Genomic DNA, 19,196 nt, shown 5'->3' with positions numbered 1-19,196 from the left:
CCATAGGACTCCATGGGCATTCTCCCGAATTACCACTGGTGGTAATTCCACTGCGGTATTCTGATGATTTTTGGCCGTAGGGGGAAGCTTTACCTGAGTTTGAGGTAAATCTACCTCCCTACCACCAAACCTGTAGTTCAGTGGTGCGTTCGTTAAGCTGTATTTTATTTTTATTTATTTTTATTTTATTTTTTCCATTTGTAGAGCGCCTAAGCCCTCCGGCATCAGGACGCTGTTGCATACCAGTTACATTTGTACAGAGCTTGGGAGAAAAACAAGATACACACGAATGTCAGTGTTCATCAGAGGGATAGGCAGTGTCTTGCAGCGGTTAGGCAAAGAGCCAGGTTTGCAAGGCTTTGCGGAATGTCCAGTAGGATTCCTGTGTTCTGAGATCCGTTGCCATGGCGTTCCATTGGTGCGCAGAAACTGTGGGAAAGCCAATTCCACAACCTTTTGCTCTTTTCACTCTTGGAGTAGTTAATTTACCGCGTGGAGGGATCTTGCTGGCCTGTTTGATTTTGCTTTCGCAATTTGTTGTGTCAAGGACTGTGGGGCTGTTTCACTCAAGCATTTATGAGCAATTGTAATGATTTTAAATATAAACCTTTGTCTGATAGGAAGCCAGTGGGCTTTTTTTTCTTGCGGCTGTGATATGTTCCCTCTTGGGGAGGTTGAGGGCCACTCTCAAGGCATTGTTCTGTATTATTTGAAGCTTGTGTAAATTCTGTGTAGAGGTTCCTGCAAAGAGGGAATTGCAATAGTCTAATTTGGCACCTGTTGTTGCTCTGGCGATGGTTAGGCAGCTCTATTTGGTGAAGAATTATCTTGCTGCCTTGGTTAGCTTAACAATGTATGCCGATGATGTTGCAATGGCGCTTACTTGCCTGTTGAGGGAGAGCGAGGCCTCCAGATGTATGCCCAAGGTTTAGACTTCCGTCTATGGTGAAGTTTGAAAAGTGTTGTCTATGGTTCTTTAGCGCTGATGGCGAACCTACTATCAAGATCTCAGTCTTGTCATCATTGAGACATACGTGATTGGCAGCCATCCAAGCCTGGATGGTTGTGTAAACTTTGTTTAGCATGAGGAAGTCATTGAGATAGGATCCTGACAGTGGGATTCTTGATTGCTGTCTGCCACTAGGCTCTTGAAACACACAATTGTATAATGTTGGATCAGAGCTGCATACTGTTTAAGTGAGGCCCAGTCATTTGAAACTTGGGTTCCATTAGCTATTTAACAAGAATGCACATGTCACTTTTTACAAGGTAGCTGCAGAGTTACATGATTGCACTATGCTTTTCAGCAAGAAGAATTATAAAACAAAAGAGTCTGATTAATTATAAAACACAAGAGTCTGATTAGCAGACCTCACTTTCAGAAACATTAAAAATCAAAGCTCAGACTATTTCTCCCTGAAATACGGTATTCTGTCACATGGCTGTCATAGTCCTCCTTGTTCCAAAGCTAACAAAATGAGAAACATTGAGTCGGGTAATAGGAACATCTTTTATTAAAGCATATTGGCACCACACGGTTTAAGCTCTATACAAGCCAGTAAGGTAGCTCAGTCAGATAAGCACTTGCTTCAGAAATTGTGTGCAACTGGCAATCGATTTCAAAACCAACGGAGCCAATTTCGTTTTTTATCAGGGTGAACAAACTGAGGGCTCTTGTTTGGTGGGCAACGATAACACCTTTTATTATATCATTTAGTAGTGGGTGTTATCTGATATTAAGCAAAGTATTACGATGGGACATAAAAATATATAGAGAATGACTCTGGAAATTAGCAAAGATCCCCCCCTTTCTCCTAATTTTTTTGTGGCGATCTCTCTCTCTGTAAAGCGCTTAGTGTTTGGCCTTCTTCATTGTGTGATGTATGTGCCCCTATCCTGTTATGATGGTAATGATTGGGGCCTTGATACCAGCGTTTCAGCGGATAAGAATATTTGAAAATAGCAGCAGGGTGAAGGGAGTGCAGTCAGGAAGGGAAGGTCACAAGCATAGAAGACAAAGGACATACATTTCAGGAAGGAAGGAGCCACGTGCAGGTGAGACATACATTTCAGGAAGAAGGTGCAGAGCCACGTGCAGGTGAGACATACATTTCAGGAAAAAGGTGCAGAGCCACGTGCATGTGAGACATACATTTCAGGAAGGAAGGTGCAGAGCCACGTGCAGGTGAGACATACATTTCAGGAAGGAAGGTGCAGAGTCACGTGCAGAGCCACGTGCAGGTGAGACATACATTTCAGGAAGAAGGTGCAGAGCCACGTGCAGGTGAGACATACATTTCAGGAAGAAAGGTGCAGAGCCACGTGCAGGTGAGACATACATTTCAGGAAGAAAGGTGCAGAGCCACGTGCAGGTGAGACATACATTTCAGGAAGGAAGGTGCAGAGCCACGTGCAGGTGAGACATACATTTCAGGAAGGAAGGTGCAGAGCCACATGCAGGTGAGACATACATTTCAGGAAAAAGGTGCAGAGCCACGTGCAGGTGCGACATGCATTGCAGGAAGAAGGTGGAAGAAGGTGCAGAGCCACGTGCAGGTGAGACATACATTTCAGGAAGAAGGTGCAGAGCCACGTGCAAGTGAGACATACATTTCAGGAAGAAGGTGCAGAGCCACGTGCAGGTGAGACATACATAGAGCCACGTGCTGGTGAGACCTACATTTCAGGAAGAAGGTGCAGAGCCACGTGCAGGTGAGACATACATATAGCCACGTGCTGGTGAGACATACATTTCAGGAAGGAAGGTGCAGAGCCACGTGCAGGTGAGACATACATTTCTGGAAGAAGGTGCAGAGCCACGTGCAGGTGAGACATACCTTTCAGGAAGAAGGTGCAGAGCCACGTGCAGGTGAGACATACATAGAGCCACGTGCTGGTGAGACCTACATTTCAGGAAGAAGATGCAGAGCCACATGCAGGTGAGACTTACATAGAGCCACGTGCTGGTGAGACATACATTTCAGGAAGGAAGGTGCAGAGCCACGTGCAGGTGAGACATGCATTTCAGGAAGAAGGTGGAAGAAGGTGCAGAGCCACGTGCAGGTGAGACATACATTTCAGGAAGAAGGTGCAGAGCCACGTGCAGGTGAGACATACATAGAGCCACTTGCAGGTGAGACATACATTTCAGGAAGGAAGGTGCAGAGCCACGTGCAGGTGAGACATACATTTCAGGAAGGAAGGTGCAGAGCCACGTGCAGGTGAGCCAGTGAATTGGGGACGTTGAGACTGTGGGATATAAGGGGCAGCAGACCTATTGCTGGGCCAATACTTGTGTTCATTATTCACAACAGAAAGTAATGCCGAGGGTCCACAGATGAGCTGTGGGGGAGAAACGGGGAAGAGGGGCGGCGGGAGGTGCCGGGTCATTCAAAAGGCAAAGGGGGTGAGACTAAAGAATATTTTTTGCTTCAAATGAAGAAAACTTTACATAAAGTGTAAAAAAACAAAGAAACACTGCTCTGGGACAAGGCAGTGACATTTCTGAAAACCAGAAACAGGTTAGAGAAAGCTGACAGATTCCAAAGGGAATATGTGTAAACTGAGAGAGATGAGAACACTCAGGGAGGAAGTGTAGGGTAAAGCCACTGACACATATGGCAGTGGCCATATACAATATGTGAGCAAGGAGCTCAGGCGCCAAATGAGAAATGGAAGCCAGACACGTTGAGTTGGCAGGCCCTTGCAGAAAGATGGGGTTCAGATAGCAGAACGGTTCGCCAGATACGCCTCCCAGAGATGCAGCGACTACCGAGAGTCTGAGCCATTCAAGTGCTATGCTTCACTGTCACGGGGTGTGGGGGGCAGGGGGTGTTCATTGGGATTCAGGAAAGTATGGGGCCACTGGATGGCCCTCCATGGAGAGGGGCAGGAGAGCAACCATTGCTCGCCCAGCCCGGAACTGTAGGTGCCTAGATGATACCACGTTTGCTGGACCAGGCGAAGCATGGCGCTGTGGGCGTGACAGAAGAGGAGGATTTGCACTGTGTTTCTCAGAAAGGACAAGGGTCTTAGTCCCCATCTATCCCTTCTGCTGAGAGATTTCTCTGATTCCCTTCCGCTTGTCTTCCCGACTCCGTCTGCACCCCTTGGGATTGGGAGTCATTTCGGCAAGACCGGCAGCCGACATACTTGTCCAGCTGCATCATTGAAAAAACTGTATGTTGAATGCTCTCTTCCACTTACTTATTTTAATAAAATGCAGGTATTCCCAGTGATCTCGTGGATTTCTCGATCAATGGATGCTGTGCCACCAATGGACCTTTGCTTGGAAAAACTCTCATAGTCGTATACAAGCCAAATAGGAATGTCCCAGCATCAACTATTTCTTAAACTAAAACATTGAAGGCAATGTTCAAGTTGCCCACCCTCTGCAGCAACTGTTCAGGTGATATGATATGTTATTTATAATGCGCTTAATACCCAGAGGTTTCTAAGTGCGGACCCGGGGATCGAACCTGTGTTGCTCCGTGCCAAGCACATTGCCCATGAACTATCCTCCCGAGACTTCACCTCAGGAGAGGTGGTGGTCATTTCTCAATAGCCCCTTTCCCTCAGGGCCTCATTCTCTGATGCATGTGTTCATCCTGTGCTGACAGACAAACCAGAAATGCCTGTAATTGCACTTCTCCTGTGTGCTTATCTTCTTAGAGTCTCACACGACTCATCCTCCCTTTCCCAGAATGTGTCCCGCTTCACGGTTCCGGCTCCAAAAATGAGCAAACATTGAAAGATTGCCTTCTCTAGTCAAAGGACTGGAATAAAAAGGAGCTGTGTGTGTTCCCAGACCACCCTCTTATACTAGGAGACGACCCTCCACCCCCAAAGAAGATACCCACATTGGGGGGTCCAGGGTTGCAGTTCAGTGCTCTAATGGTTGCAATCCACCGAGAGCGCTGCAGGTCAGTAACGTGTTTATGCTCTTGCCAAGGAGGATGCAACATTGTATCACATTGCATGCATAAAGACATCTTGATTGTAGGTCCCAGCAGCCATCATGTTCATCTACCACTTGACTGAAGCAAGGTTCATCAGGCCGCCATCTCTTGAGCAATGATTTCTAGTCCTGGCCCTTCTTTTAAGCATTGCCACCCTAAGATGCCCCCCTCTGATTGTTGCTACATGTCCTGGCTTTACCTGTCCAGTTCTGCTTAGCAGGCACGCCCGACCCAAATCCCACTATGAGAACAGGGGTCCACAGCCAGGCAAGGCCGCTTTAGCAGATCCACGATTCTGCCCCAGGGTTCCCTTGGAAAGTGACATGCAGTCACTCCGTGATTGTCTATTGGACAAACAATCATGGATGGCTTCCAACTTTTTTAAATTGAATGCGAGCAAAGCTGAATTTCTTTTTCTCTCTCGCTCTCGTTGCTTAGCGTCCTTTTCAAAATGAGATGTTGATGCTAAAATCCGTGGGGGCTCTCCCGAATTTTCCAATACCGCAAAATCTCTGGGAATTATGTTCGACTACCGGTTCTCCTTAACCCCACTTAAGTCTGCTCATGGTCACCTGTTCGGCAGTGAAATCTTTTTTTTTTAAAATCAGATTCAAACTTTAGGCTTTTGGTGCAGTCCCTGGTTTTATCTCGAATTGACACTGGTAACTCCATTTTCATAGGTCTTCCCCAGTCCCCCTTTGGCACCATTAAAAGCAGTTTCTCATGCTGCTGCCCGCTTGGTCTTTGGAGCTCAGAAGCTACCTCTGAATGCTATGGTTTTATTTAAACATTCCTTATAGAGCGATTCATTTTCAAACCCCCTCTTATCTGGCTGAAATACTGAAGCTTTCTGCAGCCGAGGTTCATTGTGTTTGGAAGTTCTGAAATATAAATGTGTTTTTTTCAATGAAACTATATTTTTATGGTGTGGCAGTTTCTTGCTGGAATGATATGTCACCTGATTAGGTAAGATTCCAAACAACCTCACATTTAGAGCAATCCATGATAGCCTGGTTGTGGAATTCTTTATTTTAATGAGATGCTACTTGAGATGAAGAAAGTGTCTTAGCTTTGTTGAGTTTTGTATTTTTTTGCATGTTCTGTTTTTATGATTTTATATGTGCTGCTATTTTGGGTCTTGTTCGCACTTTATAAACAATAAATGGAATAAGGCAGGTGGAGAAGCCCAGAGAGCAAAGGGTACACACATCGACCATCCCTCCAGAAAAGCACTTTTCACCGATGGTGTTCGCGAGAGGCTACCTACCAGGAGGGGGTTTATTGCAGTGTCCAGTGCAGCTTCATTGGTTGAGGGAGAAAGGTACATCACGGATGAAGCAAAGACTCCAGGTCCTTGTTTCATAGCCTGCCTGAAACATCCAAGCAGATCTGAAATCCCTGTAGTGTCACACTGACTCTCATAACATCAGTTTAATATGCTTCGGGCTTTTTTGTACTGCACCAGCTCACTACCCTAGTAGTAGCATAGCGCGCAGACCTTGTCCCAGCGAAGGTGCATTAAGTCCCACCCAGGAGCAGATATTCAGGATTTGTACCATCCGCCCTTCCCACGCAGCACTTCTTTACATTTGAGCTCCTAAATAATTAACATTTTATCAGAGCACGTTTTCAACCTTAGAACTTGTCCAAAGGTAGCCTGTTGTGGGAAGAAACCAGAACTCAAACACCACCCGCTCTCCCAAAATAGGTGATGGTGAAGAGAGAGCTCAGGATGCGATGTCCACTTTTTTTTTTACAAATAAATGTATATCTTTTGTAATTTAAATTCCATGCAATTCACCCCACCCTGCTTCCATTTCGATTGTATAATGTGGGACATTGGGAAGGCCATGCTACAATGGGTGCTGTGCAAACAGAACATTTATATGTAATGTAAACTCGCTATCTGGCATGATGCTAAAGAGATTTTTAAATCAAGTCATGAAAGCTTTCCAAAGTGGTTTTCCTTATTGATGATTCAGTGGAAAGTCTATTTTTGGGGCGAATACCCTCATTTGGTGCAGTGTCAAAATGTAATTGCGTAACGACCACCATGTCCTAGGTCTTATAGCCGTGGATTGCTTCCTTACGCTAACCGGAGGTGTTTTTTCTTTCAGGGCTCACTTTAAAACCTTTGTCCCCCAGTTCCAGGAGGCAGCATTTGCAAATGGGAAGCTCTAGCCTGCTGGAGATAATAGGATGGGAAATGCTGGGCATGCCCACGTGTGACCTGGTGTGTAGCATCATTCTAGAGACCTGTCTCCCCATATGACCTTCTGGACGCTACCTGGAATAACATAAGATGGCTTTACTTTGATGTTGCCTTTGATGACCACTAGCTAAATTTGCATTGTAGGACATAAAGACTGCTTTCATAGCTGTAAACTGTTTCCCAAAGTACATGTTCATGTGTTCACTTTATCTCTAGCAGTGTGAAGACAGAAATGGGTGTCATTGTTTTATGCGTATGTAAAAACTAGCTTTAATAAAAAGGCTTGTGTTTCCACTTTGTTGGTGTTGTCTGTCTTTGCTCTTTTCTTGGGTTTATTTTTTTATGTCAATTTATTTATACTTATCTGAAAAATACAGTAAATAGATAGTAGTACCTTGAATAATTAATGTTAAGTCGTTTCTGGAGTGACTAAAGACACTGGGCCTCATTATGAGTCAAGCGGTAACCCTGCCGGTGCTACCGGCGGGTTGCCGCCAGACTCGTAAACTTTTACCAGGAAGTCAGGTGCCGGTAAAATCTAAGTCCACACTGCCATAGAGTCATAGGACTCTATGGGAATGGGGGCACGAAAGCACCGGCAACGTTTCTAACGGTGCCAGTGCTTTCGTGACCGGTCTGCCTCCCATGGCCGCTGCACCTGGCAGGGTCAGACCGGTCAAGCACAGCGGCCACAGCAGACAGACTCGGAGTTTGCTGATCTGGAAACAAGGGTGCTGGTGAGCTTACCGGCACCTTTGTTTCCGTACCGGCAAACTTATAATGAGGCCCACTGTTTGTGAAAGTGACATCAATGCTACATACTCACATGGAGTCATACGCATGACCTGGTTGGTGGATTAGATCATTTTTAAAAGGGATCCAAGTTTTTTAAGAAATTTAAATTTAGAAATTTGAAGGACGTGAGTTAACACCTGTTAGCATTATGAGAAACTTGATTTAAGTCATTGCAATGTCATCTGAATGTTTGAATGTGTTCAATAGTAATTGGAAAATCAACATGAATATCATCAATAATTGTACTTATTTGTTTTCTAACCTTTTATGTATAAAAGTTTTTTTGAAAGGTTGATTTATTTCAGCTAATTCAAATAAAAAATAAAAAAAGGGATCCAAGCATGGACTAGTTCAGGTGTAAATGGGGACTGAACATGGAACACTTGAGGGCTTGATCATGTGTCAATGGAGTCTTAAGCATGGAACTAGTGATGGGCTAAACCATGTGCAAGTGGGATCTTAGCATGGAACGCTTCATGGAGCTCAATCATGTGTAGATTGAATCTGAGCATGGCATCGTTGAGGGACTTGTTCGTGTCACATCTGGACACGGCATTCCGTGGTGCGCCGGTATAACATACATGCACATTCATCATTTCTAGTGATTAGACCTTCACCGTATACAGCGATTTTATAATCCTTTGCTTCCAATTGGTCAATCCGTCTAATGTCTGTACATTGTGGTCACTAATGATTGCGCCTCTGATGCACCCTGAGTCCATGAGCACATTGGTATGGACCTATTCAAACTTCAAATAGAACCTGTTTCTCTAATTGCACCAGATATTTGGCTTTAACGACTTTTAACTAAGGCCATTTCCAAATGTAACCTGACAAATGATTATGCTTCACTGTTTCTTTGACCTAGTTGACACATGTGCATGATTATTTGCATGCGATTACATTCCATTCTGTGTGAATGTGTACTGTACGTAAAATATAGCAGAGCCCACAACTGAAGACAGTTGCTCCTGGAATGGACTCAGTGAATTCTGCCAGCTCCCTTTCCACTTTTTAGCACTGCGACCCATAGACTAAACTCAGTCCCACAAACAAGCTGTCACATAGTCCCTGACATCTTAATCCATGCCTCCCCTATAAGCATTTTAATCTATGGCTTTTAAAATGTCACTACATTAGTCATCTCTGCTAATACTGACCTGTTGCATAAATTATATTGACTATTTGCATGCTATGTGATGCTCCACTGTTCATGTCTGTTCAGACTATGGTCTGCTTAAGGACCATTGAACCTACAGCGCTTTGAAGACATAACACATGTTAATAGGCACTATACCAATACCATATAATACAAAGTGTACATTAAGGAAAGCATGGACTGGTATAGGGACTAATTAATATGTAGATGGAGTATGATCTTGGAACACTTGAGGGCTATTATGTGCTCATTGAGTCTCTGCATGAAATGGATGATGGACTAGTTCATGTGTAAAATAGAGTGAAAATTGAACTCTTTAGGTGCTCAATCATGTGTAAACTGAGTGTGAGCATGCAATGGTTAATGGACTAAATCATGCATAAATGGAATCTGTGCATAGAATGATCTTTGGGCTAGTTCATGTGTAAATGGGGTCTGTACATGGAACGCTTGGGGGGTTTATTCATGTGTAAAGTTCTAAGTATGGATGTATCAATGAGCTTAGTCCTGTATAATTGGAGTCTGAGCATGGAACGCTAAGTAGTTCAAGTTTAAATGGGGTCCCAGTGTGGAATGGCGGCGTGACTAGATGTTGTGTAAGTGGGACCTAAACTGATTCTCAGCATGGAACGTTTGAAGGACTAGATCATGTGCAAATGGAGTATGAATGGGCAACTTGTTCTTGTGTAAATGGACTCATGAAATGGTTGATGGACATTCTAAATGAAGATTCACAAAAGGGACATTGCTCTGTTTTAACCCAACAGTAGATGCTCCAGTACTGAAAGCCTGAGAAAAATCTACCTCTGCCCCCGCAGTTGACCGGGACCTAGCAAATGAGCACTGCCTGGCACTTTCAGAAGTAGATAGCAGCAGGGAGGTTCCTGGCAGCCAAGCAGCACCTCCGTAGCACTTCTCGTATGTGCGGAGTCGTGCGCGTGGTGTTTATGAAGGAGTCTTGAAAATATGGGCGCGGCCAATGGTATTTCCAATGTAAACTTCACCAAATGGGTTGCCACACTTTGCATTCAAGGATTGGAAGCATGGAGGTTCCTGGCAGCCAAGCAGCACTTTCATAGCACTTCTCGTATGCGCGCATGCAGATGCACGCATGCAGGTCTTATGAAGGAGTCTGGGAAATATGGGTGGGGCCAATAGTATTTCCAATGTAAACTTCACCAATGGGTTGCCACACTTCTGACATGATGAATATCTAATTTACAAGACTGGCGACGAGCTCGTCTTTCAGGAGGACACGGTAGCAGACTGATGTGTGCTGGAGCTGTGAGCTGGTATGATGGGGGAGTCCTGCCTCACCTGGCAGGAGCGAATAAGTGGATTAACCATTAGGTGGAGGGTTCCATTGGGAACCAGGAGCTCCATTCTCAGTGAATGTCTGGAGAAAGGTTATGACAGGCCCCCTGCTGTCAGGGCTGGGGATCCCTCTGTAAAGTGTGTCTCTTGGTGGCCTTAACACAGGGAATCCTTGTGGATTGGAGGATGCAGAGGCAACAAGGATAGCGTGTGCATTAGAGGAAAGTCCAGAAAGATGGGATTGCGTCTGGCCCCTTCAGTCGCTGCTTTTCTGTTGACCCACACCTCTCTAGAGAGCTTGGTAGTGCAGGCTGTCACTGCCAACCTGAAAACATCCATGTTTCCTTTTGCAGACCGAGAGAGCAAGCGGTTGACGCATGGGTTAAGGAAGGTTTTCACCATGGACTGTCTTGCCCATGCATCATGTGCCCTAGCCACATTTACTTTTAGCTTCTTGTCTGCAGTGTCTGGTGTGTCTGGGCTAGTCCAGGATGTCAAAGAAGCATCACAAGAGTCTACAGTCAGGACTGAAGAGGGCAATCTGTGTGGAGTGAGCTACGAGCATGGTGGGAAGGAGCCACTCTTGGGTGAGGAACTCAGGATTGGCCAAGTATGTGCAGACACATCTTCTAAATATGCCTTTTGTTGGGCATAACCTTTTTTAGGGGGCCAATAACTCATTACAAAGGTTCCACTCCTCTAAGGCCACAACCAAGTGTTAAGGTCTAGCGGCTCCCACTAGCAGAATTAGAGGGTTTTGGCCCTTCACCTCCTATGCCCACCATGGGACCGGACACCATAGGGCAAGCACCAGGAATTCCGTTTCCACATGGGAAGAGGCACAGGGACTCCCAGAGGTGATCTCTGCAGATCTGCGGTTCCCTCGAAAGCCCCACGTGCTAAGCCACTGTGCAGGCAATTTCCTTCATCAGTCTCCAATGTGGAGGGAAGTTCTCTGTTCAGCATCCGATGGTTGAGTTTCATAGGTCGTTCACCAGAAATATAGCCTCCCTTTCATGCCATCCTTCATCCAGACCTCTTTTGTCTCCGGACCCACTCCTGCTGGAGGAGGTTGATCCACGTCACGTAGGGATAGTGTTACAGGCACGCCCATGTCGACGTCCCCTTTCGATTCCCGAAAGACAAGATGCAATACTCTGCGGTTACCACTGGATGTCGGACCATATGCACAGCATGTAAATCTAAGCAGATACAACCAACAGAAATGCTTTTACGGTAAGTAATGCATGTCATCACACTCAGAACGAGCCAGAGTTTACTTTTATCACTCTCAAGCCAGAGTTTACTTTTGGGTTCCAATGAAGGACGAGGGCCTGTGTCCCACCATGGATCCATGGCTGTTGAATTTGTATCTATGGAAGAACAAATTCAAAATGATGGCTCTGGCCCAGATCCTCATTCCCCCCGACCGACAGACTGATTGGTTTTACTAGATGTTCAGGATACTTCGCTGGGCCAATTCACATCAAGCACAGGGTGTACTTTAGATTCATTGTGGGCCATTGGCTCTACCATTTCAAAGTCCTTTGATTCAGTCTGTCTTCTGCACCCACAGTCTTTGCTAAGCTGCTGGTAGTGGTTGCGGCTCACTTTGTGAGGGATGGCATTCATGTTTTTCTCTACCTGGAGGACTGGCTCATCTGAGTTCGCTCCCCAGACCAGGCGTAGGCACATCTGTTCCATCCTTGTTGCATGTTGCTTCTAGAAGCCTCAGGTTCCACTGTCCCAGTCTCTCTGATTTATCAGTGCAGTGCTGGACTCTTGCCTGGACAGAGCTTTTAGACCTGAGGAACGAGTGGCGAACATCTCCCAGATCATGCAGGTTCTCTGATCACAGGCAGAGGCGTTGCTAGGGGGGTTGTAGGGGGCGTAGCCCCGGATCTTTTGGTTGTAGCCCTGGATAGAAGCTCAGGGGTTACAACTAAAAAGGCTAGCTAGCCTCCAGTCCCGAGAGTCCTAAAATTAGCGTAGCCCCAGATCTTTTCCAAATCTAGCAATACCTCTGAATTCAGCATTCCTGCACGTATTGTGTATGACAGTCTCCTACATTCTGGTGGTGCCAAAGGACTGACTGTGCATGGGGTCACTCAGTGTCTCCTCACGTGCCAGTGGTCTTATTTTCAGGGAAGCCTGTCCGACCTTTTGCAGATTTTTGAGACCTTACGTAATGGTCCTTGTAAGAAAACATGTATACTTATGTTCTGCTCTGCTCCTGTACACAAGCATCAGAGCCACTGTAAATCTCTTGGCTCTGTTGTTTTGTAATTATGTAAACCTATGCAACCACGCAGCGCTCCTTTTCTCTCTGTTATGTACATATCAAGATAACCTGCAATCTGTGTCACCTAAGTTGCAAGTATTTATGTCTCTGTATAACTGCTGCACCCTAATACCCCCGGGTCTGGTGCGCATTACATATTAATAAACAAAATCTGTTGAAAGGGGCATTGCTTGAGCAAACTTGGGCTCAGCTAACCATGGTCATTAATGGGTCCTTCAAAGGTTTGTGTGCTCAACTGTTGGATCCAACGGTGAGTAGACTGTGGTCTCCCTCAGAATCTTGGGAGCACATCAACTTTCTGGAATTGAGAGTGATAAGGATGGCCCTGGTGGCCTTCTTTCCCTCTGTGAAGGGCAAGTGAATAATGGTTCTAAAGGACAACACAGTAGCCATGCACTACCTCAACAAGTGAGATGGTGTGGGGTCCTTGCCTCTGTGCCTAGAAGCAATGGGACTGTGGTCCTGGGCTCTGTAGAAGGACATATCTCTGATGCCAATTTATCGTGTCAGAACCGAGAATGTCATAGCAGATGCCTTAAGCAGACAGACTTCGGCCATGTGAGAAACCAGAAGGTGGCTCACCCACTAGTCCCCATGGATCTCTCTCTCAGGGGGCCAGGGCACAGTCATCGCCTTTGGATCCAGACCCTGGGGGTGGACGAGCGCGGGAGGATCACCTGTGTGAGGGGTCTTCAGGGAGTGGGACACCGGATGCCGAGACGTGGTATCCCTCCCCTGTAACAACTCTATCCCATCCTGACAGGTAGGGTATGTGAGAACTTTGCCCCCCCTCCCCCACTTTCCCTTCACAAACACTTCCACACGGACAGCCCACTCTGGGAGAAAAAGATTTGCACCCGAGCAGTGTACTTGATATGTCCCACTACTATGGTTAGGCGAGGTCAGGCAATTACTGACAATCACTCACACCTGACTTCCATTAAACTTCCCCAAACTGTTAAAAGGCAGAGCACGAGAGCACACTCTGAGCGAGGCAAAGCACACAAAGGAAAAGTACTTTTCTGACAGTAGCTGAACGAGGGAAGAAAGACAGCAAACCAAGAAGGGTATGCAAGGAGGGAGATACCCTTGACCTTTTCGATGAGAAATCGTTCCTTTCCAGAACCCTGCAAATCAGAAAGCATAAGGCTCGGAAACCAAACTACAGAATCCTGTCTTGTGTGTCAGAGATACCCGGGGCCCTCCTGCACGGCTGACCGAGTCGAGGAGGATCAGCAGCCACCGTGGTGCCTTCCTTGGCTCCAAGATCAAAGCAGCGCCTAAGAGATCAACACAGCCGGTGAGTTTGGGAGACTGATACAAGACCGGTCTGTGTTGAAGTCAAGGTTGCAGGTGGCAACATTGTATAAAGAGCACAAGAAACAAGAGTAAAACGTGTGTGATGAAAGTCGCAAGGAAAGTTTAATTGCTGAGGGATATTTGAACATTTACAGAAAAGAAAGATATAATACCAGTTACAAAGTGGTCCGTAGCTGCGTGGGTGCCCAATGGAAGGTCTCTGTAAACGTATCCAGCCAAGAAGTGTCAGAAACGAAAGTAAGAACATTAAGTGAGGTGAATCGAAGCAGTCCTGCGACATTTTAAGCAAAACCCATTGTACATTCAAAAGTCTTCGATTGTTATGTCAAGAGGAAAACATGGAAAGTGAGATTGCATGGCCTGAGTGTGAACTAGGGGGACCAAATGTGAATATTGTGCTAAAGGTATCCGAGCCCGTACGTGGGAGATACATGGTCCAAGCCCAAACGAGGGAGTCCAGTTGTGAACATTGTAGTAAAAAGGGGTCCAAGCCTGTAGGAGGGAGACCCATGATGAATATTGGAAACAAGAACTTGTACATGTGAAAATCCTGATAAGAAAGGACCTTTGGTGCTTGTTGTTAGGACGGGCCCTCTGCAATAAGAGACTTTTATTGGAAAGGAGGCTTTGGCAAAAGGCCCTGATATCTATACTTTGAACTGTATCCTCATGGCAGAGAAGCCAGTGTGTGTGTGAAGCTCGAACCTGCCGCCTCGTCCCGTGCTGAAACGTGGGGAAGGGAAGCCAACTGCTCAACTATCCTGACATATTTCCTGAACCCTTTTCTTATTACATACCCTATTGTGCCACACCATTTTGTATTTAGAAGTGGGGATTGGCAATAGATTTAGTGGTATAGGCCCTTTTATTTTGACAGACTAGACTAGGACTACGTTATTATTATTTGATGGTCGTAGCTTGCTCCCATCTTTACACTTAGGCTTAGATAGGCGTTCAACCAACCCACTGAAGTTCAATAAACACCCTTGAACTGTGATCACTTGTGTCTGTCTTCACTGTTTGAGGCCATGCCTTCCTTACAGCCACCAATGAGCGGGATCATTGTCAGGAAGGAGATCTTCTCCCATCAGTGGACCCCTCAGATGGACTTCTTTGCTTTCATTGTGAACAGTAAGTGCAAGTTGTTCTGCTCCAGGGAATGTCCTCACCACAAAGCTCTGGGAAATGCACTGATAGTCGACTGATGTTCGTCTTTCACTCTGTGTTCCTGTCATGATGCCTACCCCCGGGCATCCGGATCGAGTCCATCAGCCCCGGGAGCAGGCATCCAGATACTCATTAAAACCCCAACAGCCCCGCCTTAGGCGCCAGGCTCATCGTAGAAATCAGTCCTGGCGCCATAGGCGCCAGGCTCATAGACTTTACTTACCTTATGCAGACCATGCTGCAAATGAGTCCAAGCCAACGTGAGGCCTGGATATTTTATTACAGGGACTATTTTTTACTCGGGTGTGGTTCTGGGGAACTTCTTACCTGGGACTACTTTGCAGGCTATTTAAACCACGCCCGAACAGCAGCTCATGCTTCGTGTTATTCTGCATCCAGCAGCGTAACGCTCATCCAGTCTTCTGCCACGCCCGCCTCGAATCCGGAGCTCCTAGACAAAAGGAAAAGAGGTTAGATCACGGACATTATTTGATTCCTTACCTGAGCTACTAAATTGCTCGGATGAGGGACATTAGGATAGATAATAATCTTTAAAAATAAATATATAAAAACACACTCTCTCTCTCTCTCTCTCTCTCTCTCTCTCTCTCTCTCTCTCTCTCTCTGTCTCTCTCTCTCTCTCCACTGCACTGCACTGTAAAACTATTCATAAAAGCCTTACTTGGGAGATAGCCAGGCCAGGGCTGTCTCAAGGTCCTTGCTGCTGCGGTTCGTTATGTTCTTTCTTCAAGGTGGTACCTGGCAGGTAGATCTGCTGCAGCAACAAGTGTGTGGGGCCCAAATTCCTGTTTTTGGCTGGGCTGCACATTTCAGGCGCAGCCCAGCAATCACCCGCAGCGTGGGGTGAGCTTTTCATTATTCTGGCTGGGCTGCATATGCCTGGTGCAGCCTGGCGTTAATAGCAATGGTGGTGGCTCCAAAGTCTACACTCAACTTGGGCAGTGTCTGCCAGCAGCAGCCTGGTGAGTCTGTGTGGGCCCGACAGAGGGCGGGCCCTTCACTTGTTTGACATGGCATGGCAGGCAGGGGTAATGTTGGGCACTCCCCACTGGGGGATATGATGATCCTTCAAATTGTGTCACTTCTCCCCAGGAGGGAGTCCCTTTCCATGAGGCTAGGGTGGTGAGGCTGCTAAACGATTGACCCCTTAGGGGTGGTAACATGCAGGAGGACCTCATGAAGAAGAACTCCCCTCTGGGGACAGGGACGTGACTCTAGGACAAAGCCCCATAATACCACAATCCCACAAGGCAATAACAACACCCAAGCCTTCTGTGTATATGGTTGAATCCGAGACTATGTACTACTATAGCCGGTTAGACATTCTCCCAATAACAAAAACTGGGACGAAGAAGAACTCAAGAATGATACTGCAAAACACGAGATCTATTCAACCAGCTGTTGCCAACTGGGCAGACGCTGTGCCTGGCTATTTAAACCAAACAGCGAGAAAGGACAAGGAGAGCGACATCCGGAAGGAGCAGTTGGCATGCAGGGAAGCCGACTAGGATCCTGTGAGGTTGAAACTGGGCTTTGTGAACCTCCTGAAAGGCTCTAAAGTAGCGAGGAGAAGAGGTGCGACGGGATGCACAGAAAGCATCTTGCCAGTTGGCTGGACGCCTGCCCAGTTGAAGTGGATAAAAGCGGATGCAGTGGCATTACCTGTGGTAGGTGGACCATGCGGTCTAAAATCGGCGCCAAGGCCGGCAAACAGGAGCCATCCGCAGAACTACATATACAACCATATGGGAAGCATTCAGAACTGTGGTGGCTACATAACCTGTAGTGTGTGGACGGTCGAGACCGATTCATGCGCCAGAGCCACCAGCAGCTTTGGGCGGGGGAGTCAAGCTGGCACAGCACAAGGGAAGAAGAAGAAATATCGATGGATGGTCCCAGGCAGAACCGGTGGAACATTCCCAAGGAAGAAGGTTACCGGGAACAGTTGAAAGTCTGAGAGAGACCTGGGGAACCCATGCAGGAGTTGAAAGCATAGTGAACCATTTTGTGAGACAATTACCGGGACAGCTCCACAAACTGGTTGAGTTGATGAATCCGAGAGGGCTCTGGGTGCCCCCCTTGTCCCAGTGGAGGAAAGTTAAACAACATTGTGGAAATAGAAAGAAGGAACAACCCTTGGGGGGGATTGAGAGACTTATTGGGAAAGCTGAGGATAAAGTAACATGAAGAAAAGTTTGAGAAGAGGGACCTGTCAGATAGGAGAAGTGAGTCATTCTCCTAGGCTTAGACATCTATAGAAGTGGGAAGAGACATTTATTTTGTTTTGAACTTTGAACACCCCTGTGACTTGAGAGACGTATACCCCGGAGAAGGGAGTCATTCTTCTGGGTTGTGGTTGTGGTTGTATTTTTGTGTTGTTTTGTGGTAGGGATAAGATAGGAGTTTGACATGGATGGAGCATTTCATTTAGACTAAACGGACTTCCTGACTGGCCCAAGATTTAGTTGGTTTGAGGTAGGGAAAACACCTCTAGTTAGGGATAGGAAGGTTTATTGTTGTTTTTTAAAGGTGTATAGCCAACACCATGCCTCAGTTCGGTCAGATTCTTCATTCCGTGCCGCCACATGTAGCACCTCTAATTAAGAAGCCCGCCCCAAGGCGGTGACAGGAGGGGTCGCAGGGAGGTGGCAGTTATACTGGGTGCTCCCCTGCCTGTCAATGTAGTGCCACATTTTCTAGCCCGGGCAGTGGTGGTGAAAGGCGGAGAGCGCCACTCAACCCTTCTATGCTAAGGTTGAGATTTTCAGTTTATCAGCGCTATGGTAGCAGTAAGAAATGCTTTTCTTTTATTTTTAGAGTTAAGGAATCCTTGTGCCACCACGTGCAGGGTCTCCTTTAGTCTGATGTTTTTTTCTTTTTTGATTGTAATGATACCTGCATGGCTTCTCACACTGGGGATCTTTTTCCCTTTAATTTATATGTCTTTGTCCCCCGCAGCTACAATGCCACGCCAAGCCTGTTAACCAATTTAAACTAATTAAGAGGATTGACCAAAAAAAGTCTGAGTGGCCGAAAGTCTAGAATGCTGCTGATCAATCCTGCCACTTAATGGGTCGGTGGCACAAACATCAGTCCTGTTTGTAGGGGCAACCCCACCGTTACAAGAATCTAGCTGCCCTTCTCCAAAACATGTAATATGATATATGATAAGTCATTTATAACACGCCTAGAAAAGTGTTTCTAGGCACGACAAGGCAAGGAGAGGAAACAGAAGGAGGAGAAACAGTGATCTTACTAGGCCTTGTGTCATTCAGATTGCATAAGTGTGGGGAAGAAGGGAGGGGAGAAGTGCCAAGATGGGGTGGGGGGTGAGGAGAAGTGCAGGAGACTCAATAAGTTCTGCCAGAGGGTGGCTCCTAAGTGCAAAGAGAAGGGACTGTATGGTTGCAGATACAGACCCTTAAGTGCAGAGGGAGACCGAAGGTCGTGCGAGGGCAACTGGACATGCAGGAGCCCAGGCCCCAGGTTAGGGGTGGCCAGGTGACCAGTAGGGAGGCCCCAGCCGAGGAAAGAGATCTGCCTGCCATTCTCTGCTTGGAAAAGCATCTGACCCTCAGAGAATTGGTGTAGATGAGCGGAGAGCTCGAGAAGGAAGAAGTTTAGGAAGAGAAAGTTGAAGGTAGTGCGGTTTCAGGCCACAGAAAGCCTTGTGGATGATACAAAGGGTCTTGGATTTGATCCTTGCGGCCACAGCGAGCCAGTGCAGAGATTTCAGAGTTGGAAGATACGATCGCTGGGCTTGAAACCAAGGACAAGTCTCGCAGTCCTGGTCTGAATGGGTTTTAAATGTCGAAGAGTAGAGACGGGCAGATTTAGGACCAGGGCTCAGAGAGCTGGGTGTCATCCGTATAACACTGAAAGTTAGAACCGAAATGTAGCGATGCGGTGGGCCAGAGGTGCCAGGTAGTGGTTCAATAGCCAGGGACA

The 19,196-nt window shown here is 46.6% G+C and overlaps 1 protein-coding gene across 3 annotated transcripts in view; it reads left to right on the top strand.

The window, feature by feature from the left end:
• The window catches only part of BABAM2 (BRISC and BRCA1 A complex member 2), a 1,270,030-nt gene extending 1,262,561 nt beyond the window's left edge, over positions 1-7,469 (top strand). For all 3 annotated transcript variants that reach the window (XM_069608726.1, XM_069608725.1, XM_069608724.1), the window contains one exon: positions 7,076-7,469. In XM_069608726.1, the coding sequence (XP_069464827.1) occupies positions 7,076-7,139 (64 nt within the window). In that variant the 3' untranslated portion in view covers positions 7,140-7,469. The remainder of the gene's footprint in view (positions 1-7,075) is intronic.
• Positions 7,470-19,196: the final 11,727 nt, after the last annotated feature.

This window comes from Ambystoma mexicanum, chromosome 4q (genome assembly GCF_040938575.1).
Source record: "Ambystoma mexicanum isolate Mex_15411 chromosome 4q, UKY_AmexF1_1, whole genome shotgun sequence".
Taxonomy (NCBI): Eukaryota; Metazoa; Chordata; class Amphibia; order Caudata; family Ambystomatidae; genus Ambystoma; species Ambystoma mexicanum.
The sequence above is the reverse complement of the archived record's forward strand: the minus strand, read 5'-3'. Positions and strand labels throughout refer to the sequence as shown.